The 25,720-nt window shown below is 52.5% G+C and overlaps 1 protein-coding gene across 6 annotated transcripts in view; it reads right to left on the bottom strand.

Moving 5' to 3' along the window:
• The window catches only part of VPS13D (vacuolar protein sorting 13 homolog D), a 225,048-nt gene that overhangs the window by 62,491 nt on the left and 136,837 nt on the right, over positions 1-25,720 (bottom strand). For all 6 annotated transcript variants that reach the window (XM_045858715.1, XM_045858714.1, XM_045858716.1 and 3 more), the window contains 2 exons: positions 16,464-16,598; positions 15,103-15,270 (listed from right to left, as the gene is read on the bottom strand). In XM_045858715.1, coding sequence (XP_045714671.1) covers positions 15,103-15,270; positions 16,464-16,598 — 303 coding nt within the window. The remainder of the gene's footprint in view (positions 1-15,102; positions 15,271-16,463; positions 16,599-25,720) is intronic.

Here is a 25,720-nt window from a genome sequence, read left to right as displayed (position 1 = left end):
TACAACAGCCCGCCAGCCTCGCCCCCAGCAGGCCGGCTGACCCAGAGGCGAGGGGCCCGCTCTCCAGCCCGGCCCACTGCCGAAGTGCTGGTGCCACTGCCCCACACCCGAGCCTCTCCCTCCGCCTGGGCTGCCCCCGTGTGCCCTCCCATCCCCACCACTTCCTGTCCACATTCTCTTCGGACTTCCAGATCCGGCCCAGGCGACCCTTCCTCCGTGCAGATGCTCCCTGCCCTGGGTGGAGAGGCTGCCCCAGCGAACCCCCACAGGCGTCTGTCCTCACACCTGGGATGCACCTGGGACGCACCTGGGACGCCCTCTTGCAGGCGTTTGCTTGCAGGGCCTTCTCCAGGGCTAGACTAGGAGCCTTGCAAGTCTGCCTCCCCTGCGCCCGGCACATAGCCAGCCATCTGCGACTGCCCACGCACTGCTGTGACCTTGTTGTGTGCAAATGATAAACAGTAAATGAGTGTGAGATTACGCTTTCTGCACATAAGTCTGTATTTTGGCAGCTCTCGTGTGGCTTTTGTGTGGAAGCAGGTTAAATCACCACTAAGTGTGTCGGACAGGGATGGAGCGTTTCCTGGGTCCTAGTCTCATGCTTCGGCTTGGATGCAGGGCATCTACAGCAGAACACACTGCAGGGAAGGACTAAACTGCGACTCGGGTTCTCCGCCCCCTCTAGAGAACACAGCCTGACTGGTTAGTTCCTGCAAGCGGGACTGACTCCGCAGGCGGGTCCGAGGGTGCAGGCAGGCTCTGCCTCGGGGAACCTCAGCTCCCACCCCCCCCAACCCCCGCTCCCTTTGTAGCCTTGGGAAAGCTGCTTGGCTTCTCCAAGCTTCGGTGTCCTCGTGTATAAAGCGCGACTAGCCCTCCGCAGGGTCACCGTGGGGATTCAGCAGGCCAGCCCGTGCAAGACTCAGTGTTCTGAGCACCCGGCACGCGGGGCAGCGGTCAGCAAACGTCAGCCGGCAGCATTCTTAGAGACGCCCACGTGGCTCCCAGCTCACGCTCCTGTGCCCTGCGGCGTGCAGCCAGTGGGCGCCCGCCCCGCGCTTCTGGGCGGCAAGACCGGGGACGCGGGTGCAGGTGATTTAACAAGAACGCACTAACATGTTCCACATGGTCCACCGCGCTGCTGCACTGCAGCTATTTCACAGATCTCGTGGTGGACAAGCCTCCTAGTCAGCTCCGACTCCGGACTCCCGAGACAAAAGGCAAGGAAACACAAAATTAACATTGTGGTTACTTCCTTATCAGAACACAAAGCCAGATACCCAACAGTGCCGAGTGAAGGAAACAGGTTGTTGGCTTCTGATTGGAATTTCCTAAGATTGTTACCATGTAGTAAAAGATTAATCCAAATGTTGCTTTGCACACAGTTAAGCTTACGTGAAATGTATCAGAAATGATACAGGAAGGGCTTTGAGTTTGTGTGTGAACAAAACCGCCTTTAAGAAATGTATCATTACCAGGCTGATCAAGAGAACACCACGGATTTAAAGTACTCTAGGTCTACAAATAAATCCATTAGCACCTGCTGCATTGGGGGTGGAAAGTCTTCAGGCTAAACAAACAAAGGAGCAGGTAAACCAAACATAAGCAACTTATTTTTCCGAAGTGGGTGTGACCATCAGATGCATTACCGTATTTTTGGACCATAAGGTGCACCTAAGGTTTTAGAGGAAAACAGAAAAAAATTCTTGAAGCAAAAATATGTGGTAAAATATTTAATAACATAAATAACGTAATATTTCACCAATGTAAATGCAAACAGAACTCAACAGCAGCATTAACAACGATTATTCCTTCCAAATTTGGGGGGAAAAACGTGCATCTTATAGTCCGAAAAATACAGTATATGCCAATCAATATCATACAAGTTTCTCTTTTTCTTGTTTTGTTTTTCTTTTTATTTTTTAATTCTAAAAAAGATTTTATTTATTTATTTTTAGAGAGAGAGGAAGAGAGAGAGGGAGGGAAACATCGATGTGTGGTTGTCTCTTGTGTGCCCCCAACAGGGACCTGGCCTGCAACCCAGGCACGTGCTCTGACTGAGAATCAAATCAGTGACCCTTTGATTCGTAGGCTGGCACTCAATCCACTGAGCCACACCAGCCAGGGCAAGCATTTTCAACTTAGTGTTCATGCTATTTCAAACCTTAACACCATACCCCCACCACCTCAGCAATTAAAACTGAGCAGCATTACTGTGTACTAATTTACTTAACCTACCCTGGCTGGTGTGGCTCAGTGGATTGAGTGCTGGCCTGTGCACCAAAGGGTCACCGGTTCGATTCCCAGTCAGGGCACATTCCTGGGTTGCAGGACACATTCCCAATAGGGGGCACATGAGAGGCAACCACACATTGATGTTTCTCTCTTTCTTTCTCCCTCCCTTCCCCGCTCCTTAAAAATAAATTAAAATCTTAAAAAAAATAAAAATAAAAATCTTAAAAAAATAATCTACGTAATCCTCCCAGAAGTACCGTCTCTCCAAAGCTGACAAGTGGATTTTCCCAGCAAAAGGGGACAACCTTGAACACACCACAGGTAGGTACTTATTGTCTAGATGTGTCCAGGTGGGGAAAGAGGGCAATATCCAATCAGCTGACCTACAGTATTTCAAGAACAGAATGTTTCCCGGGAAAACGTGGCAAAATATGCCTTTGATGGGAGATGTAATTCCATAGAACTAACAGCTAAAAGTCATACACAGCATCAGGCAGAATGAATGACAGTTGAAGATTAGAAATAACCAAATGTTCCGACTCTTGAATTTGTTTTCCTTTGGTTTGAGGGATAAGAGAGAGGAATAACAAATGTGCTGGAGATTTGGGGAATGTGCCCCAAACCTCTCTCCTCCTCCCCCTCTTTCTCTCTCTACCCCTCTGTGTAAAGGCCTTTAATGAGCTCACATCCTCTCCTGCCCGGGGCTCCCTGATCCGTTCTGACGCCAGCCTGCGGGCCGGGCTAAGGGGTCCGAGTGCAGGCCCGGGGTGGGGGTGGGGGGCTCCCAGAGGATCCCCCACCGCTCCTATCTCCGCAGATGCCTGAGGAGCTCGGTCCCTTCCCTCCCGGCCCTCCCGGGAAGCCACCCCAGCAGGTGCCCACTGGCAACAGTTTTGTGTTACAGGCCTGAATGAATGATCCCCGCAGGAGCTGCCGCCTGTTTTCACAGACACAGAAGGCAGTCAAAAGTCCACCGCGTGAACTTGAAATGACCCCAGCTGCAGAGTCACTGGCGGGTTCATCGGGAGGGCAGGCACGCTTTATTAAACAACTAATACTCTTCACAGATAACTTTCCGAAAAAGCAAAAGTGTTAACTCTTTGCACGCTCGCTCTGACAAGCGAGCGGAGGGGCTCGGCTGCGTGACTGACAGTTTGAACCCAGAGGAGCATTTGGGGCGGGCGAGAGGGCGACTTCGTCTGACCTGGGGACGGGTCAGCGCTCAGTCACCATTTGGTCCGCTGCTGTGTTCGAGTGTTCCAGATGAGAGTCAGAAGGCAAGAAGCAACCGTTTTAGACACCTATGCTGGGGGCGACAGTGACAGCCCGAGCCCCGGGGCTGTGCTAGAAGCGGGGTGTCCAGGCTCTCTGGGCTAGCTCACCCCCTCTCCAGGGGGACGCCCATGAGAGGAAAGGGTGACCGGGGCTGTGAGGACACCGCCCCCCGAACTCCCATCACCGGCCAGCGTCGGCATGGAAGTCGTTTTGTTCACAGCGGCCAGAGCAGCAGTTGCCTCCTCTACGGAGGAGGACTCACAGGAGGCCCAAGTCCAGATCGGGGTGCTCTCGAGACCAAGTCCTTCAAGCAGCTGAGCATGCCCGCAGCTGCAGTGCTCCCCGAGAGGGGGGCGAGCGGCCACTCTTCCCCAAGATCAGTCCTGCAGGGCCCCCTTTTTTCTTCCCTCCTCTCTCAACTCACACGGACTTCAGAAGGAAGCCAGTGACAACGGTCACAATTAAGAACACGCAGGTAATCATATAGACATTAGGAGGAATTTTAAAACTTCAGTTTAACCAACAGCTACATTAATTTTGGCATCAACCAGACTGTGTGTCTGTCAACATTTTATGTACGACCCACGTCACCACTGCCCTCCAGTCTGATTGTGGAGGGCCTCCCTACTGATCTGGGGGGAAGGAGCTCTCGTGTGGTTTTCAGTGGGGCGCAGTCCTGCCTGGCTGGACTCGGGGGAGGGGGTCCTGCTGAGGGACTCGCGACACGCGCTTCAGGGGGGCTGCACGCCGCCTTCCGGGTACACGGCGCACGGCGTTTCTGCTCCGCAAGCCCACCAGGGCCGCCCACACACCACACACCGTGCTGGGGGCCGGGAACACCAGGAGGGACACGCTCAGTCCCTGCCCTCAGGGAGCCCGGCCTGGGGTGAGGACTCCTGTACACAGACAAGAGCAACCCTCGGAGTGGCGGGAAAAGGCACACCAGTCAGGGCTGTGGCCGCTCCTCTCCGCCCCCCGCGCCCCCCCCCCCCAACAGGACAAGAAGCGGGACCCAGGGCTGCTGGCCCCTTTCAGAGACAACACCAGACCTGCGGCCAGGAGGCCTGAGTCTCCGAGCGAGCCCTGAGACTAGTCAGCCGGGAGAAGCTCCTGGGGCTCAGCCCCCCACCTGTCATTGGAGGGGGCGAGACGCTGGTCCCCAGTTCTGTCCCAGACCCGTGTCCCGGAGCGTCAGGGACTGTGCCGAGGGCCCGGCCCTCGGAAGGGCTGGCTCAGCCTCGTCCGGCTGGAAAGGGTGGGAAGAGTTTCAGGCCGGGGACCGCTCTCAGAAGGGCACGAGATGGGTGAGGGCCGCCCCAAAGCTCCCCCCTTGGTGACAGAACCCTTTCCTCGACGCCCACCCGCTGCCCCATAGCCCCTCCGTGACCCGTTTTCTCTCTCCCCACGGGCGGCTCCACGGCACACTTCCCCGTCTACTTCCACGCCGCTCCTCTCCTGGGACGTGGAAGCCACCACGACGAGGGGCTCTGTTCACTTCAGCGCTGCACCCCCGGCCGTCCACTAGGGCGGCGTGTGGCGCACCTTCAGTAAGATCTGCGGGATGACGGCCCGGACACCGCACACACGGGACACCTTCCACAGAAAGACAGGGGCCGGGGAGTTAAGACGCCACGTGGAATGTCACAACGAGGCTTCTCACAGAACTCCTTTTTAAGTAAGACTTTAGTTAGACACAGCTCATTCACAGTGGTGTCTTCTCTCTGGAAGAGAAGCAAGTGGCTGATGCTTCTTTTCTCCTCTCCCCACATAACTCAGCGTGGAGGCACCTCCGTCTGTCTTGCAGACTGGCTTTGCATCAGCTGTCCCGTAGCGGTCCCTAGCCCCTGCCTGGCTGGTGGGACTGGACACAGCATCCAAACAGGCAGGTGGCAGCCCCAGGAATAGGCCCGTGACACCGGCCTGGCTCTGCCCCTGTGCTTCGTTTCTCAGCGACCGTGTGCCTGGAGGTTTGTGTGTCCGTCCAGCTGAGGTCTACAGCCAACCCGTCGCCTGCCCAGCGTGGGCGCCAGGACACTGAGACCCTCTCCTGGAAGTGGGGCCCTTTCCTAGCGGCCTGCCCCCATCAGAAAGCCCCTGGGGACCTCTTCTGAGAAGACGCCGTCCGGCTGGCAGGGAAAGCTGGCTGGGAGGCCTGGGCGCCAACCCGGACGGCAGGTCCTGGCGAAACCGTTCGCCCTGCGTGACCGAGTCTCCCAGCACCAGACAGGAAGTGATTACCGCACCTGCCCTGCTGGCCCCGTCGGGGCGTTGCAAGGCCAAATGCCTCCCGGACCAGCAGGTGCTTTAATTCCTGAGGGAAATGGGTGCCTTCTAGAGCAGCAACGGGGTCTATGGGGAGGGGGCAGGGGGCGGGAGCAGGCAGGGCTGGAAAAGGGCCCTGGGTCCTCGCCTTCTTCAATGCTCCCTGGTGACCCTCCAGGAGTGAGTCACCTTTGCTGTGACTCAGTTTCTCCTGTCAGGTGAAAACAGAAACACTTGCACCCTTTAATGTGCAACTTGGTGAAAATCAAGTACCAACAGGGGTGTGCCACAAGGTTACATTTCTGTGACACCACAGGGCACTAGCCGTCAGGGGCTCTTCTCTCAGAACGGACCGGCGTCAGTCATCCTTGCCAAGCTCCAAGTCCCCAGTGAGGAGGCACTGACCCGCGGGCCAGAGCGTGTTGCGCTGAGACGTTACGAAGGCCACCATGCTGAAGCCAAGGCTGGCTTTGGAAGCGCTTCCTGCTTCATTTTCAGTTCAATGGAAACCAAAGTTACTGCTCCCAAACCACTGTGTTCTTACAGAAATTCAAAAGCTTGCAGAGAAATGTTTACTTAAATACCTTCCTCTAATAAAGCAAACAGGTATTTCCCATAAATACTATTTTACTTCATTAGGTTAAAAGGGACTGAGTGTTCCTCCCTTTCCCCTGTGAGTTCCCCAAGGCCTCCTGCCACCTCAAGCGGAGCCGGGGCCTGATATCACCGGTGACGCACACGGGTCCCCCTCGTTCGATCCAGGTCAGCGTCTTAGACCCGAGGGATGGGAAGGGGCGGAGAGGAAACAGGACCCTGAAAGCCAGCCACCTATCTGTGCTGCTACACCTGCAGCGTGACTTCATGTATCATTCAGCTTATGTGTGGGAGGAAAGGCATGAACTGTTACAAAGTGTCTGCTTATTTCACATAAAAGCCATAATAAACCAGTTAGACAACAACAAAAAAAATCGAGCAGGTATTTCTCTCATTTAAGAACTATCTGTTGGATGCATGCCTCGTGAAAAGGCTAGGGAGAAGGCCGGCCCACATGGACACAGCCTGGACCACAAATATTGATGCTCAGCCACAGGGGAAACTGGCAAAAACAAAAAATGATGCCAGGTAAGATCTCTGCCTGCTGGGAGCTGCATCTCTGCTCCGGGAAACACTCGATCAGACAGACAGACAGACAGACAGAGAGACAACCGCACGGTGCGTTCCACCCCAAGGCCGCCTCGCCCTCGAGGAGCAGGATAAAAGGTCCCTTCCCTCGGCCCACAGCACGTCAGCTCACGGAGCTGCAAATACTCCGCAGGTTCCGTTCCTAACACTTGTTCTCTCTGCGTCACGATGACTGACAAGTGCTTCTGGTCCGCTCGGCCTGCCCCCCATCCCTCAGACAAGACCCGCCCCAGCTCCCAGCCCCTCGCCAACAACGCTACGTGCCTGCTGGGCGGGCGTGTGAGACGTGCGCGCAGACGGTGGCTGCTTTCCCGGGGAAAACTCGGCCACCGCCCTGGGAGTTCAGAGTGGGAGGAGTCTCACAGGCACTGGGACTGGGCCTAACGGGCTTGCAGCCACGTGGCCAGAGGGGGAAGGGCACCCCAAACACAGGTGAACTCGTGAGTGAGAGCACGAAGGTGAGACGGAGCCTCGTGGCTGGGGAAGGAGGAAGCGACCTGATGGGCCGCCTTCTGCCGCCTCCCCTTCGCTCTTCACTTGACTCCCCCAATTTCTACCTTACCTCCAACCTCCTCAGGTGCCTCAGCGGGACGTTGCCTCGTTCCTAGAAACAGCACGGGAGGCGTCCTCGCTGGTATTTACGGAAAATAGAAAGAAACGCTGGGGAGGATTGAGTCTGCGAAGCTGCGTCGTGCGGGGGAGAAGTGTGTAGGCAGGCTCCCAAATTCCGTTTGACCTGAAATGCCCAGCTCCAACCCTCACCCATTACTCAGCTTTGGGTCAAGGCAGCAGACCGTGCTGAGTCTCACCTGGCTCACCTGTGAAAGGGAGGTAAGACTTCCTTAACCGCGGGGCGCGTGTGGAGCTGAGCCAACGAACAGCTCCCAGTCCACACCCGACACGGAGCTGTCACTCCATGAATGACGGCTGTGCTACCCGCACCCCTTCCTGACTTTTAAGGATGGTCCTGACTAAGGACTCTCCTCTTTCTCCCGAGAACACACTTGGGTTTAGCTTTTCTTCAAGATGGAAAGAGACTTGCAGCGATAATTACAGGGAAGGAAGAAGTAGAGAAAAATAGAAAGGACCTTCCAAACAGAGTGAGTGACCTTTCACTGCCCCAAAATGAGAATCTGATTTGCCTTTCAGACATCTATAAAATTGGGTTATAGTTCATCTCACCTTAAGTTTGTCACAATTTTTCAAGAAAGGCCAAATAGTGACGTGAATAATGTTAAAATGCAGAAAAGGGACGAGGAACCCCGTCCCTGGGGGCAGCCAGCCAACCTAAGGAAGCTGAATAGATTCTTCTTCTCACCATGTTTACACCAGGGCAGAAAACCACTGCTCTTTGGGGGACACAGACATTTCCTGTCTTTTTAATTTAGCAACTGGATGTGCTTTTTTCCACCACACAGACTGCAGTTTTGGAATATAAAGTGAATTCCTCTTGAAACATGAGATGTTAGGTCTAAGAAGATAACTTAAGAACCTGGTTCTTTTTTTTCTTTCCATTGCTTTCAGAGAAAGAGGAGGAGGAGGAAGAGAAAGAGAGAGAGAAAAAAAATTATTTGGTTGTCTTCCTGTATGTGCCCTGACTGGGAATCGAACCTGTGACCCTTGGGTCTAGGAGATGATGCTCCAACCAAGTGAGCTACACCACACTGGCCAGGGCTTAAGGACCTGATTCTTCACTGAACTGCTGTTAGGAAATGAAAAGTTATAAGCTTTCCCAATCTTTCTGTTTCAAAAGCAGAGCTTTGGTGGCAGCGTCTCGACTGCTGCTTGACTTCTGGCTGCTGCGCGGCCTGCTTAGGGTGGGAAGAAGGGAAAGCAGGACCCGCGTCGCCGAGCTCCTACGTGAGCAAGGCTGCACTCGCGGGGGCCGGGGGGTGGGGGGGCTGCCTGGGGATTCTGGGTGCCGCCGTGCCTCTCGTGCCATCACTCGCTCCGGCCCCTCCCCCCACCCGACACGCTTCCACTTCCCACAGATAGCTGAGATTTGACCGAGTTGGGGCGGGTCACTGACGGGTCACTCGGCATCTAAAATTCGCCTCTGACCAAAAAAGAGCTCAGACTACAGGAATCCTTTTAGTATTCAAGGTTATCAGAGGAAAATAAAACAAAAATTCTGTTGCCAAGAATTTGAGTCATTTCTCTAGATACAGCAACTTGAAGGCACCTCCTCTTGGCCAGAAAAAGAAACCCCTTGGGTGACTTATTTAGGATCAAAGTCTTTCTGAAAATAAAAAAAAAAAACGCTACATTCTCCAAGGGATAGATTACCGTCTGAAGTGAATTTCATTTAACATGAAGTTTTGTGCCAACTTAAATACACTAAAAACCCAGTGCTTATCAGAAGGCATTCACCTATGACTTGCTTATAGGTACATGGAAAAGCTATTATGGGGATAATCGGCTCAACTATAAAATGGAGCAGTCATACGTAATGACAAAAACAGATACGAGCCATAAATTGCCTTTTCCCCTTCAGAATCCATGCAGCCAGGCACTCAGGACATTCTTTTGTGCAGAGATAAAACTTCTGCCTGGACTACACGGGGCTTTTAGTCTGGTCTGAGCCTGTAAATACGCTGCCTGCAGGACACACACAAACAAGTGCTGTTTCATAAACAGAAGGCAGATGGACCCTCTGCTCTCGGCGAGGTCACGGTGTATATGGCAGGGGGCTGGCCAGGAGCCTCCCGAGGTTGCAGGGACGTGGAAGTCAATTTCCACTGGTCGCTATCACGCCTCCGATCTGGTTTCCTGAACACAAAGAAACAGTGTGAGGGCGGCAGCTCCCCCGCACGCTGTGCCCCAAGCAGGGACGAAGGACACGGAACAAAGTATGATCTCAAGTCCCGGCTGGGTTCTCCACGGGACTATCTGGACTCTCAACCTCTCCCTCCCCATGTCTCGTCCACATTTAACGTGCTTGTATTTGTCGCCAGTTGTCCTGTACGCTATCAAAGTTTGTTCTGAGACCAGGCAGGGCTTTTTGGTTGTTTGCTTTTTGTTTTTCTCGTCATTTTTATTTTTTTTTAATAGAGAGAGACTTGTCTAGGACAAATCAAACAGTCACCAACAGGTATATAAAAAGTGCAAATAAAGCCAAGAATCAAGACACTAGTGCGGAGTGTCAGGTCTTGGGTCGGCAGGTGCCTGGCTGACCTGGAGCAAGTCAGCTCACCTCTCTGGCCTCAGTTTTGCTCATTTATACAATGGGGCCAACACCGCCTACCCTACCCATGGGCCAGGCAGTCGTGATGGTCAAAGGACACCCCACGAGTGGAACCGTGCTCGCAATCAGCACGGTTCCGGCGAGAGTCCCCCTGCCTATGCAGGAGTGGGGCTGGTCAGGACCGATCCAACGTCAGCATGACCACAGCCACCACCACTCCCTGGGCGTCTGCTCTGTGCCACCGATGACGCGCCAGCAGGTCCTCACCAGCGAACAGAGCGACATCAAAGTGTAAGCTTTGCAGTAAGCTTTGGAGGGAAGTCAGCAGTAGTTAATCGCTTGTATTCTTTGTGCCAGAGTTATCAGTGAAATCAGCATGCAGCAGATAACGACCCATGAATCCTAAGTCCCAGGAACAGCAGCAGACTCGGATGAAGATCGTTTCAGTTAAAGACGGGGAGCATCATTAAAATATGTGCACTCATAAGCACCGAGTCAAAACATGGCGGGGATCAAAAGCAGCCCATCAGGCCTTGAAAGTGCCAGGGAGAGACAACGGGAAGCAGGACAGACAGAGCGGAGGTCCCGTGATGACCAAAAGTGCTCCTCTCCTTCGCCGGAAGACACTGAGCGCGCCGCTGGCTCCCCTCCCCCAGGGGGACCAGGCGGCAGCTGTGCCGGGCGGGCGGACGCGGGGTCTCTGCAGGGGCAGAGACGAGAGTGGGAGCATCTGCTCTGCTGTTAACGTCTGAGGGGGTCCTGGTTTGGAAGGAACTGTTTTTTTGGGTTTTTTTGAGAATAACTATGTAATTTTCCTGCAAGTATAAGAAAGTATTATACAATGATTACAGACAGAAGGGAAACTGGAGTCTATGTGAGAGAGGGAACTGGTTCAGTGGGCGTCTCCCCAGCGCTCTCGCTGTGAAAGAGGTTAGAGCAGCGACTCCCACCCTTTCCCACCCTTTCCCGGCTGCCGGCTGGCGGAGGCCAGACTGACAGACGGAAACCGCGCGGTGTGCCCCGCCCTGGGTGTGCTGCCGACCCGACGACAACTACAGGTGTGCGTTTGCTTTGTTCGCACTGGACTCGCACCGGCCGGCCACTGCTGTGCTGGCCGCTGCCCTTTTTTACATTGGACGCTCTAGGGCAACGAGGTCAGGGCCCCGGGCTGGACGGCGAGGTTCTGCATGTTTTAAAGGTTCTTGCGGCGGACCGGTGACAGTCACTGACTGGGTTAGCGGGTCTTGCAGGTGGTCACCTGACAGCTGACTAGGAGATCCCTGCAGCAGAGAGACACTGTCGCTCTGACGCGGTGCTAGGGTTCGCGATGTTAGGGTTTGGCAGGCTGTGCGCTTGTTAAATGGGTCACAGTCCATGAGGGGCACTCCAGGACTGGTGGGCCTGCCAGGGCCTCACGGGTGGGGTCCGATCTTTGAGGTTCTACTCAAAGGTCAGAGTCATTTTGCCAAGGTCCGGGCAAGGGAGTCAGGGGACACAGGCCCCCGGCAGGGTGGCCAATCCCTGCATCACCTTAGAGCTGGAATCCGTAACCTGATTCCTGGGCATTGGCAAGGAACGGAAAAGGGTAAGAGAAATGAAGAGCATAGGTTATCTCCTAGCCCTGTTTCCTTAAGGCTAATATTAAATAAATTAAATAACAGTTAAAAGATAATGAGGACCCTGGCTGGCGTAGCTCAGTGGATTGAGCACGGGCTGCGAACCAAAGCATCGCAGGTTCGATTCCCAGTCAGGGTACATGTCTGGGTTGCAGGTCATGACCCCCAGCAACCACACATTGATGTTTCTCTCTCTCTCTCTATCTCCCTCCCTTCCCTCTCTAAAAATAAGTAAATAAAATCTTAAAAAAAACAAGGTAACGAGGAAGTCCAGAAGTGGATGTGACGGACCCGGAACTAGAACTTCGCTGTGGACAACTCACAGCACCTGTCCGAGGGCAACCATGACCCACAGTCCTGTCGCCTCCTCGTGCGACAGAACGGGCCCCCTCCTGGCGTTCCACGGGGCGCTCACACGCTTCATCTCCTCTGCTCCTCAGGTCGGTGGGGCAGGAGAGATGACCATCGTCTTGTCACAGGGTAAGAAAAACCCTCAAGGTTAACAGAGAAAAGGATTGCTTAAAGCGAGGAACGGGACCAGAACTCAGGCAGCCCATCAGCCCTCAGCGGCCCTCAATACACAAGCCCATGTCTACAAGAGTGACATCACCTTTTGGGAGGCATGAACCTCTCTAAGAATTCCATTAGAAAATGTAGGTCCTTGCTCCAGAAGAAATTATGATTAATTTCATGAGGTTTAAGAAGTTTCTCTACTCCACGCAAAGCCTGTGGAGCAGGGGCGGAGCCCTTGGGCCCGTGCGGCCCAGCGGGGCGGCCGGCTGAGCGGTGAGGCCCAGCGCATCCTCTCCGGCCCGTTCCTGAGTCGCTGGGACCCAGGCCCTCTTTAAAGGACACTTCCCAGAGGCCAACAGTTGACTATGGTGGCCACTGGCACCTCCCTGAACTCCTCCTGCGTACACAGAAAAGCAAACAAAATATTCCCCCAAAGCAACGTCGAAGGTCTGACTTCAGCCCGCAGAACTCCGAGGACACGGAGGTCTTCAGCCGGACGACGTCCGTGCAGACCGCAGAGGCCCGGACTGGGCGTGCCGTCGGCAGACCTGGCCCTCGGGGCTACCGTCTGCAGTGTGCAGTGGTGATTTTTAGTCTGTTTTCTTTTCTTAGAGAAATATGGACTAATTTTTACAACACATCCAGGGGTCTTGGGACCAAAATACACTGCACAGCAATTCCTCCGAGTAGCAGCCTGTGGTGGCAATTCTGATGAGCTCTCTAAAAGGCGAGAGAGCCGCGTGAAGAGGGACCCAACCACCCGGGAGCAGGCTCCCCATTGCAGAGCCGTGAGTCCCGGGAAGCGGCCCCTGCACGCAAACCCAACGGCAACATAAAACCTGAGCTCCAGCAGACGCAGGATGGCCGTCACCCAGGCCCTCTCACACGTTTGCAGTGAGGGTGGAGGCAAGGAGTACGCTGACCTTTCTTTCTGCTCAAGCTAGATTCTCAGGCTGACCCTTCGGCTTCAGAAAGCTCTGCAGGGGGAGCAGGAACCAGAAAACAAGTGAGACTCCCATAAATGGGAGAGAACGAAGAGAGGGCCGACCCTTCCCCTCTGCATGCCACGGGGCGACCCTGGAGAAACCCCGCGAGGGCTCACCTGGGGAGCGGTCACAGGTGAGTTTCCAACTTCTTCATCCCCCCTCCCCCCACCCCCCGCAGGGGGCTATCTACAGAGGGCTCCTCCCAGCCAGACCGGCCGGGCGGAGTTTGACTCACTGTGGAGACCCTCCTCCCCTGCAGACTGTGACACATCTCTTTTATCTCAAGGTACCAACGGGGTCCCGGTGGCGACAGTCTGCATGTTTCCCACTGCAAGTGTAAGAGTCCAAGTGAAGACCCTTTTCTCCTGTTCAGTCTGCATTTGTCAAAGTCTCCATAACACCGAACCTCATTTTATTCTTGCAGAGAGCCGGTAAAGCACGTGCATTTCTAATCCGGGCTGAGAAAGGCCTCTCGGTAAACCATAAAAGCATTTATTTTTCAAATGACACCAAAGCTCAAGGTTACAAAAAAAAAACCAACTATACAACCAAGGAGACTTGCTATGCTAACTAGAATTTAATGAAATTAAATAAAACCTTTCACCGGGGCACTTATAGCTCAAGTTCAGCGGGGAGCCTGTGCCTCGACTGACGAGGTCTGAGCTGCCGTCGGGACGAAGCTCCAAGGGCAGCGTGAGACGGGGTTCAAGGTCAGAGGGCGCACGCTCATCCGGACTCTGAACCCGAGTCTCATTTCAAGCCGTCATCTTACGGGTCTCTCTCACCTTCCCCTCCAAGTCAGAGCGGCGCCTACTGTGAGCCACAGACCAAACTGCGCACGTTTGGTTTGGTGTACTGAAACCACAGCATTGAAAAAGTTGCTATGACCGAAGAACGATCAGCTCTAGGAAACAGTCTGGAAAACAGGAATGAATTCCCAGCCCCACCATCATTACCCCGGAGGCCACGCGGTACAGAAATGCTGTCAACTCCACCTTCTCCTGTTCTCTTTGGGACAAACTCTGCGTGGCACCAGCAGAGTCTCCTTACGGCAAGGCCACGTCCACATCCCACTGGCCCAGCCGCCACAGACGCTCTACAGTCCACGGGCAGAGCGCAGGTGCTCTCCACACCTGTTCGCTCGTGGGAAGGTCAAGCGCTGCAAGTTTGCTGAGCTGACGGGAAGGGGCGGGGCGCAGAGGCCTCTGCGGCCTTTCGCGTGTGGTCAAACCGCGGCCCCCACCCCGCCGACCACCTGCGCCTTTTCCAGCTTCACACACCCAATCCGCTCCTGCCACAACACCAACCGTGCCACAGGGAAACCCCCACTGGAGAAGCGGTCATGAACGAAAAGCCACCTAGAGGGCGAGACACAGGAGAAGCGTGCCGCTGTCCTCCTGCTGCTGGATTCGGGTGACTTAAAGGGCTGCGACCTTCTGGGAGGCCGTGTTCCACCTCGGACTTCACCGTGTGGGCTGTGAGCAGGAACCGGGAGAGTCTGGACTGGACGGCGGCACAATCAGATTCTGTGTCTCAGGGAGCGAGTCCGTTCTGGGGGCACTGCGGGCGGCGCGGGGAAGCCCGGGGTTGGGGGCTGCCGCAGTGGCCGGGAGAGGAGGCAGCCAGGCCCGACGGAAGGCAGTGGAGGCGGCGGGAAGGCAGAGGAGACCCCTCAGGGCGCGCTCAGTGGCGGGGGCCAGGTTATGGGAGGTGAGGGAGGACAGCATGCGTGGGCAACGAGGGCAAGGCCACGGACGTAACTCCTCACAGCCCATCAGCCGCCCAAGAAACCGCAGGAACGCAGAGGACTCATGGGGTTCACGGCAGTGGAGTTTCACCATTTGCTTACCTTGGCCGCGGAGTTTGACACTCCGTGTGTAACGTTTCGAATAAGGCCCCCGACGTTTCCGTACTTGATCAGTCCGGTCACCCCTTCAGAAACATCATTCAAGAGCCCCATGGGGTTGCCGAGGAAGTCCACCGACCCCAGGATCCGAGCTGCCTGGCTGAGGAGCTCCTGCCACACGGGGGGAAACGAGAGGAAGGGCAGCACCGGTTAGACCTGCAAGCGGTGGCCCCGGCTCGAAGGCCAGAAACCAGCCCCGGTGGCACCGACAGACACTGACACCCACCTCCGTTCTCGCCAACCAGCCCCGCCCACCCACGAGCTCCTGCGGCACTTCTCCCAAATGCTCACCCCCCAGGGGCTGCCTGCAACACTCATCAAGTTTCCTTACAAACACGCTTCCAAGAAGGGTAGGAAAGGTGTGAAACAGGAGCGGTTCTGACGTCAGTGTGTCCACGACACTCCCCTTTCCACCGTCCCCACGGAGAAGGCATTCGCCGGCAGCAGAGAGCGTGCGGCAGGGAAAGGGAAAGGCAAAGGGACGGGGGAGGGACGGCCTGGGGTCCCTCGCCGTCTGCGGAGGGGCCGGCGGCCGGCGCACGTTCCGGCCTACAAGGTGACCTGCGCTGTCTGTGCACCCCCACCCCTGGGTCCCGGGCTCTAGTGACACCTGCTCTGTCGCTCTCCTCGCAGTTCTGCGGGATGAGCACCAGTTAGAGAAAGCAAGCGGCGCGCCACAAAAGGAAAGCAGGAACATGGGAGGGAGCAGGGGGAAAAGGAGGCAAGAATAGGATATATTTTAACTTCGAAAGCTAAATAGATTTGACATGATCGTGACCTATCTATTCATTCAGGAGTATGCCTTGGCTTTATACTTTGGTCTTTGCGGCCTGGATAATACATGTAAAATGGACAATGTCCAACTGGACTAAAAAAGTTTTTTTTTTAAGTTCAACTCCAGGGCAGGATCTCACAAGCTCGAACGACATCGGTGAGGCTGCTGAAAGGAGGCCCGTGCCCCGTAAGCAGAGAGTTCACAGCATTCTGTTATCATTAGAGCACCAGTTAAGCCCTCAGCAGTCGTGACTGGTCTCGTGGAAGCCCCCGAGACCAGTTCCGAGGGACAAGATTAACGGCTCACGAGTCGAATGCACTGTGTTGGGATTTTCCCGATGTGCGCAGGCCTCACGGGCTGTGACCTGGCCCGTAATTCAACCATCAGAGCTGAAAGTTTAACTGGGTTCTCGACAGTAGTGTCTTGGTAACCGAATTTCCCAAACAGCTAACACAAACATTCCACTCTCTCGTTCTCCAGAACATTCTGCAAACACTCTCCAGCCACTAAGTGGGCCCCCGAAGCTCACCTCCTGGAAATGCTTGAGGATGTCGTTGATGATGAACTCCTTGGTCTCGTAGGGATGCACCCGAGTGAATGGGTCCAGGTTAATCACGGCATCTTCAAACCGGATCAGCGGGAACCCCAGGGTGCTCTTTAGGGCCTAGTTAGGGAAGACAGGAAATGGCACAGTTCAGCCCACAGGATGACCTCTCAGGGTACGGAACTCTGGATCCCACGGGTGTTACAGGTCATGCCACCTTTCCCATGAGGTTCTGATATTTGTAAGCAAGCATTTTTCTCTGTAGTTATAAAAGTAAAATAGGAGAAAAAATATATACGTCACCCAAACTAATACGTCACGCATAGAAATAAACACTGTTAGCTTCACAGCATGATTCTCTCCAATGTTTCATATCTGTGTGTGTGTGTCTCGGTCTACTTTCTGACTGAAGTGCCCATACGCCACACGCACCGGAAGGTGCACTCATCAGATGTGCAGGCCAAGAGATCTCCCAACGTGAACACAACTGTGGAGCCGCCCAGACCGGAGAGCAGATTACTACCCTGTCTTGGAAGCACCCCTCCCCGTGTGCGGACCCCCAGTCACTACTCCCTCTTCCCTTCACTCACCACCACTCTGACTTCTGTGACCACAACTCAGCTTTTCCCGCTGTGAATTTTATATAAATAAAATCATCAGTCTGTGCCCTGGCTGGTGTGGCTCAGTGGACTGAGTGCCAGCCTGTGAACCAAAGGGTTGCCGGTTCGATTCCCAGTCAGGGCACGTGCCTGGGTTGTGGAGCCAGGTCCCCAGTAGGGGGTGCAAGAGAGGCAACCACACACTGATGTTTCTCTCCCTCTCTTTCTCCCTCCCTTCCTCTCTAAAACTAAATAAATAAAATCTTTTTAAAAATCATCAGGGTGTACGTTGCTACATGTGGCGCCTTACAGTCAACATTCAGTTTGTGGGATTCACTAGGCTGTTGCCTGCAGCTGTGCTCCATTCATTTTTATTGCTGCAATGGGTGCTAGGGTATGAATGAGACACTGTTAACTCACTGCCGTTGATGGACAGTGTGCTGTGGGACGAGGCCCGACCAGCTGTGCCGCACGGGTCAGGGTGAAACCTATGTAACATCACTAACCAGTGTCACCCCAATAAATCCAATAAAATTTTTTAAAATACGAAAAATAAAATGCCCCCTCCCCCCCAAATTAAATGAAGGATGTACACATTCAACCTCAGTATATACACACTGGCAAGCAGTTTTCCGCAGCAGCAAACTGGCTGGCCCTCCCTTCGGCAGTGTGTGGAATTTCTCACTCTACACCCCCACCGACACTGGGTCTGGACAGCTCTTTCAAAACCAAATCTTCGGGTGGGTGTGTAATTGGATCTTTACAGCTTTAACTTCCATTCTCCTGCCGAGGAATGAGATGAATCACCTTTGAATATGCACTGGCTATTTGGATATCCTTTTTTGTAAAAGTGTCTGTTCAAGTCTTTTGCTCATTTTTCTAGTGGGTTGTCTGGGTTGTTTTTTTTTTCTTATTGCTTTGTAGGAATTTTTCTTATACATCCTAAATATAAGTCCCATGTTGAATATAAATGCATATATTGTAAGTATCTTCTGCCACTCTCTGATGAGTCTTGCAGGCCTTGAGAGTGTTCTGTGATGGCCAGACTTCTTTTTGTTTTGGGGGTCCGTGCATTACAGCTGAGGGCAGCGGAACAAGCAGGGGCCTGGGACGGAAGAGGAAACAGCAGAGAGCCCGAGCGGGCTGCTCCGGCCTCTCGAAACGCTACGGAGAGACGGAGAGACGTGAGCGCAGGCCAGCTGCTCCGGCTCCCTGGAGACCGAGTCGCAGTGGGAGAAATGAGCCAGGGCGGGGCTGCTGTCAGCTCACCGGAAAGTCGGGGAAGGGGGCCCTGGAGACAGGTTCGGGGGCTTGGGCTGGGACGAGCTGCTGCCGCTGCCCAGCGCTCCCCAGGTTCGAGTGTCGTGGTGTCCCCTGCGCTTTAGGAGAGGTGTGCCTGTAGGGGGAGAGCTGGGGGAAAGGGAAGGGCGCTGACATTCTTAGTTTTAATGAAACCCAACTTATCAATCTTCGTGTCCAGGTTAAGAGATTATTATCCACACCAAGGTTATAAAGGTATTCCCATATGTTTACTTATAGAATTTTTATTGTTTTACTCTTCACATTAAAATCTATAAGCTACTTGGACTTGATTTTTATATGTGGTATGAAGTAGAGATCAAGATACATTTTTTCCCAAGTGGGTTTCTAAATGACTGACTAGTATTTATTGAAAAGATCATCCTTTCCCTGAATGTAGTACAGTGTAAACTCTCACATGTTTAAATTTCGGTCACTTTCAAAGTACTCTCCATCTGATGCAATACACCTATGGGGATGGTTTTTTCCACTGCTCAAAACAGTTTTTGAACACGTCAATTTGGATGCTTCTGTGGTCTTTTATTTTACCTCTTCCACACTGGCAGAACATTTCCCTTTGAGGACTTTTTTCATCCAGGGAAACAAAAAAAAAGTTGCTCAGGGCAACATCAGGTGACCAGGGAGGGAGGGGCACCAGGGTTATGCTGCTTTGGGTCAAAAACTGCTGAACACTCACCACAGTGTGGGCAGGTGTGCTCATAAATCACCCATCATAAAAATGGGCAAATGCATTGAGTCTTCAAAAAAATTCACTGAAGCCAACCCCAGCCTCTCACAACCACACCAGCTGGCGCACTGATCCAGATGGGTTCCTAGAACACTCACCTAGTGGGGGAAGCCAGTGCTATGAGGGACCCACCATCCAGAAGATAATTCTGGGTTTTCAAGTGACTGTATTTATGTATCTGTTTCTGGATTTTCTATTTCATTTTCTCCTGCCTTCTGCCAATACCACACTATCTTAATTACTGCAATTTCATAATAATTTTTGAAATCTAACAGTGCAGGTTCTCCAACTTTGTTCTCTTCAGTCTGCATTACCTCGGTTACTCTTCACACTCTTTATTTCCAAGTAAATTTTAGAATCAGCCTGACAATCTGCTACATAAAAAGTGCTGAAATTTTCAGCAAGATTGACTGAGCCTACAGATCAGTTTGAGGAGAAATGACAACTTTACAATACTGAATCTTCCAACGTATTAATATGGCATGCCCCTTTAACTATTTGGGTCTTTTAATATTTCTCTCAATGACTGTTTCCTGTGCAGAGGCCTTGTACACGCTTTGTTGGGTTTATTCCCAGGCATCTGTGGTAGACTGAAAATGGCCATAAGCTCTTTGCATCTTCTCCTGTTGGCGGAGTCTATTTCCCTTCCACGTGAATCTTCCTTGACATCGTACTTTCCTTCAACCAATAAGACGCAGCAGAAGGAACACTGTGACGTCTGAGCCTCTAGAGGTCGCAGCGTTTGTGCCCTTCCCTTCTTATGCTCCCACCTTGGGAAGAGGTTGAGACCGGCTTCCCCGGAGGTGAGTGACTCCTGGGGAGGGGGTTCTTTGGACAGCCAACACCAACCAACCACCTGACATGGGATGAAGGCATCTCGCATCCTGCAGTCTGTGCTGATGGCCCGATGGCCATGGCCCCGTGAGGAACCACGGGCGAGCGCAAGAGAAGCACCGCCCGGCCAACTGCAGCCCCAACTGCTGACCCGCACAATTGTGAACAAATGAAACGGGTGTTTCATGCCACCAAGTTTTGGGTTGATTTGGTAACAGATGATGATACTTGTATTTGATGCTTTCTTAACACTGCAGTAAGTGACATCCTTCCAGTATTCCTTTTCTCTGTAACTGGTGCTCACACGCAGAAATGTAATTGGTTTTTGTGGGTCTGTTTCTAGCGTCTGTGTTTTCTCTTGGTCCCATTTCTTGGTAGTCAGATATACTTTGTGATTGAATGCAGCATTTTGTATGAAAACTTACAGGGACTTTGGATGAGTCTTCAGCTTCTGGGCACGCAGTTAAAGGGGCTTAATCCAATCAGGATTTGTGCTTTCTCAGGCTACATTTCAGACTGAATAAAGGCCTGGTATAGCCCTTCAGTGGTCTCCACTGAAAACCAGTTCTATTCCTCCATTTTTACTCTGCCCAGCGCCATAAAACTGCTAAAAGGTCTATTTAGGTGTTCAGTCTTTTGGCTGCCACATTTTGCTTGGCTTTTGACTAACTTACTTAGAAACTGGCACCTGTCTCAAAAAATAAAGCAGCTCAGACTACTGGGGTCTTCTTTCCACCTAACTCTTCTCTGTAACGCATTAGCCCCTCAATTACCAGCTGTCTTAGTAGCAAAGAAGTCCAACTTTGCTCTGCCAGCCCCATGAGATTGCCACAGCTTCACTCGGATTTCTGCCTTTGGCAGTTGCTTTCTGCTTGACTTCTCTGCCATTCTCCCCACCACACTGACAAATCAGAAATGTTTCTGTACCTTTCTCCCCACTACACTGACAAATCAGAAATGTTTCTGTACCTTTCTCCCCACTACACTGACAAATCAGAAATGTATCTCTATCTTTCTCCCCATTGCATGGACAAATCGGAAAAGTTTCTCTACTGTTCTCCCCACTACACAGACAAATCAGAAGAAGTGTTTTAAGAATAAAAGCAGAGTAAATGTTATGTTCACCTCATCAAGCTCCCCCCACCCCCCTACCTGGAACTCTCGAGCCTGTCTGTCTTGGTAGCTTTCCAATACCTTCAAACAGGCTATTGGGTTTGGTCTGGTTTGATTTTTCAGTCTAGCTTTTCTTGTAGCTCTCAGCTAAACTGGGTCTGCTGTGAGCCAGTTAAGTATTTCTGGTTATGGTTTATTTTCCAATTATATTTTTATTTAGCATGATTGATATTTCAAGGATTTTAGAGAGCATGCCAAATTCTTCTTCTTTTTTGAATGTGAAAACACTTATTCATGCTAATAGTATTAGTACATTTCTGATGCACTTAGAATTTATCCTTACGTAGAGTATGAATAATGCATCAAATTTCACATTTTCCTATACAGCTATCTAGTTAGTCTAACAGCACTTATTAAAACACCTATATATTTCCCACTGAATGACATGTCTTTGTAGTAAAATTCCATGTGCAATTTAATGGGCTTTCTGTTTTATTTTCTTATTTATTCTTTAATATTTTAGCAGGTGTGTTCAGAGTCTGCCTCAAAGCCTTTGAGAACCAGAACATGCGCATAATTGAAATGAAGTCATGTGACTGAAGATGACCCTTTCCAAAACCAGAGAAAAGGAAACTTTTTTGTAACTCAGAATTCAGGTTCAAAGAGGTGAAAGACTGATAAATTTGACAACATGGAAAGCTTTTGTCTGACTAGAAAACCAGACACACACCAAAAGCACAGCAAAAAGACAAACGAAAAACCAAAGAAAAACTGCCTGCAAATTACATCACACACAAAACTTACACAAGAGCTTCTAAAGTGAGTGGAGATAAGACTCATCATGTGACTTTAAAAAATGGACTAGTGATGTAACCAGACAGTTCAGTTCAGAGGGGGAAAATGGCCTTTAACACGTGGGCGAGGAGCAGGAGGAGCCAAACAAAAGCAAACGGAAGCAGACAGGAGAAACAAGCAGAGGAGCGAGAGGAACCGGCAGGACGGACGCCGAGCGGTCAGGAACATCAGGGGAGCCCGAGGACCCTGCAAAGGGCGGAAAAGAGGCCACTGGACTCGGTGCCTCGGGAAGTCCGCCCAGGGCCTCCTACCGAGTACCTGGAGAAAGAAACATTTTAGAGATTAAAAGCATCCTCAAACTAATTCGGACTGGCCTGCTAATCCAGCTTAACGGTCTTGTTTTCCTCAGAGGTAAACCGAGGAGGTGTCAGGAGGGCAGCCTAACCTGGCGCAGACAGTGGCCAGCAGGCCCGAGGCTCGGACACGCTCGTTCTCACGGCAGCAACTACCTCCTGGGTGCAGAGCACGGAGCCCAGACTGGAGGGCTCTGTCATTTCTCCTGAAACCTCGCTGCTGTGCGTTTGCGTGCGCCTCCCTCGTCTGTGGGTGAACGGTGACGAACTGACAAGCACGCTTTCTTTTTCCCGTTTCACTGGCAGGGAAGCTGGGGTCCAGTGGGCTCAAGCTCAGAGCCACGGAACAAACGTGCTGGGGAACCAGGTACTGCCATCAGCTCGGCGTCTGTTTGGCCAGCACCTCTGAGCCCCGCTTTCTTCCCAGAGAAGAGGAAACGAGACCAAAACAAAGGCTGAAGCAAACAGCTGGTGCCCCAGCTTCCTCGGTGCAGCCAGACTTGGGAGAGGAGGAACCGCAGAGCCCAGCAAAGACTCTGAAACCTGTGCTTGTCCAAAGGCTCACCCGAGACCTACCCCCTTTCTGAACGGCTGCTGGGCTTTGTCTGAACCAAGGAAATATTCTGGCCCTTCAATCAAAATGCTCTTTACCTTGTCATGTACTGCCTCCGGCCCCCACATTTGAAAAAGCTGAGACACAGCTGTTGGGGTGAATTGCCCTGCCACCTTCAGGCCGTTCTGGTCAGCGTAGGAAAGACGAGAGGGCAAGAGCACAGCGGGACTTTTTCTCAGACGCAGTCACCGAAGGGACTGATCAAACACAAAGCTGGCGCTTCTTTGCTCGAGTAGTAGTTTCCTGTTATAAAATGGATTCTGGGGGAAACAATCTGGGCTCACAAGTTCCTAATAAAAACACGAAAGTGTCTATCTACTCCTACCTCCGCCAGACAAAGGCCACCACAGTCTTCCAGAAACTCTATCGAGCCGAAAGAAGAAATACCTGTCCATATGCCACAGGCTCCCAGATCACCAGCCGGCCCCCGGGCCACGTCCTTTCCTCTCCTAGTTTATCCTGCACCAAACAAAGCTGTCTGGAATTCATTCTTTAAAGGTTTATTTATGGTGCACAGAGACTGTTTATGTGGAGCAGGGTAGTTGCCCGTTTCCCTCTGGGGACGGTGTTTAAGGCTACAGGGATACTTCCCTCTCTGGCACTTTCTGAAATACAATTAACAATACCGGATCTTTTTTCCTTTAACAAATCTGGTTTTTATTTAGGAAGGGGAGGAAAAAAGTAAAGGGTCTGAAGTTTCCCAACAAATTATTTCAAGCCTTTGAGAAGACAGTTTTAGGCTTTTTAAATAGTGTCTTTGTTTGAAATCCCCCCTCACCCCCACCCTCCTGCTCTCTGACCATTAAAATGTGGCTTTTCTTCCAAACTAGATTGCTCAATTAAAGCCCTTCTTTTGTAATGCCCCCATGCTCCAAATGGGAAAAGGACTGCTGTGGGCCACCTTGTGAAACCTTTTAAAGGCTCCTGGCCTCTTTTGATCTTTAAAAAAAAAAAAAAAAGAGAGAGAACCTGTGAGCTACCTGGCATTTTCTATAGGACTCTGCTACCCTCTGCCACGCAGACTTGGGGGAGTAATGGAGCGGGCGCCGTGCTCTCCTCTTTGCATTTGTGAAATGGAACCTGCCGTGCCCCCTCGCCCACCGCGGAGGAAGGCATCCGACTGAGGCGGCAGAGGTGAGTGAGACTGCCGGGAGCCCTTCGGAGCAGACGCACTACCTGCACTAACGCGCCCGCCCGCGGCGTGCACCCGAAGAGGAGGCTGCGCTCTGAGGTCTCTGACAGCCTCACTTCTGGGCCGGACTCGAGGGAATCGAGGCAATTACTCCTTCAGCACCAAAGACGGGGTTACCGTTCAGGCAGACTCCCGTGCCGCCTGCTCCGGGAGGGGGCTCCGTTTCCTAAGCACGCCCTTTCAGCCGCCGCACGCCAGCCCGAGAGCGCGCCGCTCTTCCTGAGAGCGGCTAATGAAGGGGTATTAGTCTGTTAGGAAACTCTCCGAATAAGTGACATTATTTTATGAGACCCAGACTCCACCAGGAGAGCTCAAGACACAGTAAAACGGTGACTTCCACAAGCTGAGAATTTAACTCCGAGGTCCCAATTCCCAGCACCCTGCCTGAAACATGAATGTCCCCCGTTCAGAGTGGCCCCCCGCCCCCCACTTCATAACGTGGCTGCTCCACTAAATTCACTTAACAATCATTTGAAGAATGCCTTAAAAAATGTTCCCTAAACAGAGTGCCAAATGAAACATTCGCCTTGAATGGCTCCCAGTCTATTGTGTGCAGAGAGCACATGCGAGCGTCCAGACCGTGGAACCGGGGGTCTGGAGCTGCCTCCGCTGGAGAGGATCACCCTGCGTTTGTCAGCCTGAGGGCGAGTTTTCTGCTGGGAGCAATCTGAAAGGAACATTTAGGAGGTGTCTGTGTTTCTCAGTCAGATGATTTAAAAAACAAGAAGCCCTTCACTTTCAGGAAATGCTTAACATTGGTCTGTTGGGTGGATGCCAAGTGTTCTGGGGGGAATATATACTTTATCAAACAAACCCATTCCAAAGGGTCACATAAGTCAAGTGGATACTTGTGGATATTAGCAAGATAGTGGTTTTCCCATGGTTTTCCCCCTGCTCCCATGCTAATTATAAGTATCTCCAGTCTCCTGGGAAACATGAAATGGAAGCAAATTAAGCAGACGAGAGGGACAGCCCGTCGGGAAGGGCACCGTGCCCCGTTCCCAGGACGGCTGCAGGAGCAGCTCCTGCTGCCCTGTTCCCAGGACGGCTGCAGGAGCAGCTCCTGCTCCCCGGGCCCCGGCCGGCATGTCCCACGGCTCGGACCCGGGCCGCCGCCTTCAGGAAGCATTCGCTCATGCCCCATCCTCCCCCAGTACGATCCGATGTTGACCAGGCTGCGGTCTCGTTACCTGCAAGTCCGTTTTAGGAGTTGTGAGCTGGCAGACCGTGGGCCCACATGAGGCCCGCACATGTGTTTTGTTAGGCCCACAAGGTTTAAAAAAAAAAAAAAAAACACAGAAGAACTCAGATTGGTTGCCAACGTTTAAAAACCAGGAGATTCCACATAAAAACCCAGATTTCCGGCTTCACTTTGAAAATCTGAAGATCTGGCAGGACCGGGCTCACGCTCCCCTGGAACCACTGGCTAGAGCGGAGCCGCACTGCCCCTCTGGACGGAGCGCGCGCACGCCGCAGGCCTCAGTCCCTGCCGCGCGGGTCACGGACTGGCATCGCCAGCACAGTTCCTGCAGGCCTCTGAACGCACTACTCCAGGGTCATTACTTACCTGTGGGTGTCTCCAGCTCATCCTGTTCTGAAAGACAAACCATCCTGCAGCATCTTAAAGGGGGGAGCACGGGGCAACGGAAAGGCCTTAGACTGGTGGCTAGTGGCAGCAGGGGTGGGGGGGTCCCTC

The sequence above is a fragment of the Phyllostomus hastatus genome, unplaced genomic scaffold (assembly GCF_019186645.2).
Source record: "Phyllostomus hastatus isolate PE091 unplaced genomic scaffold, TTU_PhHast_1.1 phas_scaffold_182, whole genome shotgun sequence".
In the NCBI taxonomy this organism is placed as follows: domain Eukaryota; kingdom Metazoa; phylum Chordata; class Mammalia; order Chiroptera; family Phyllostomidae; genus Phyllostomus; species Phyllostomus hastatus.
Note: the sequence above shows the minus strand (reverse complement) of the source record. Positions and strands in the feature narration are given on the sequence as shown.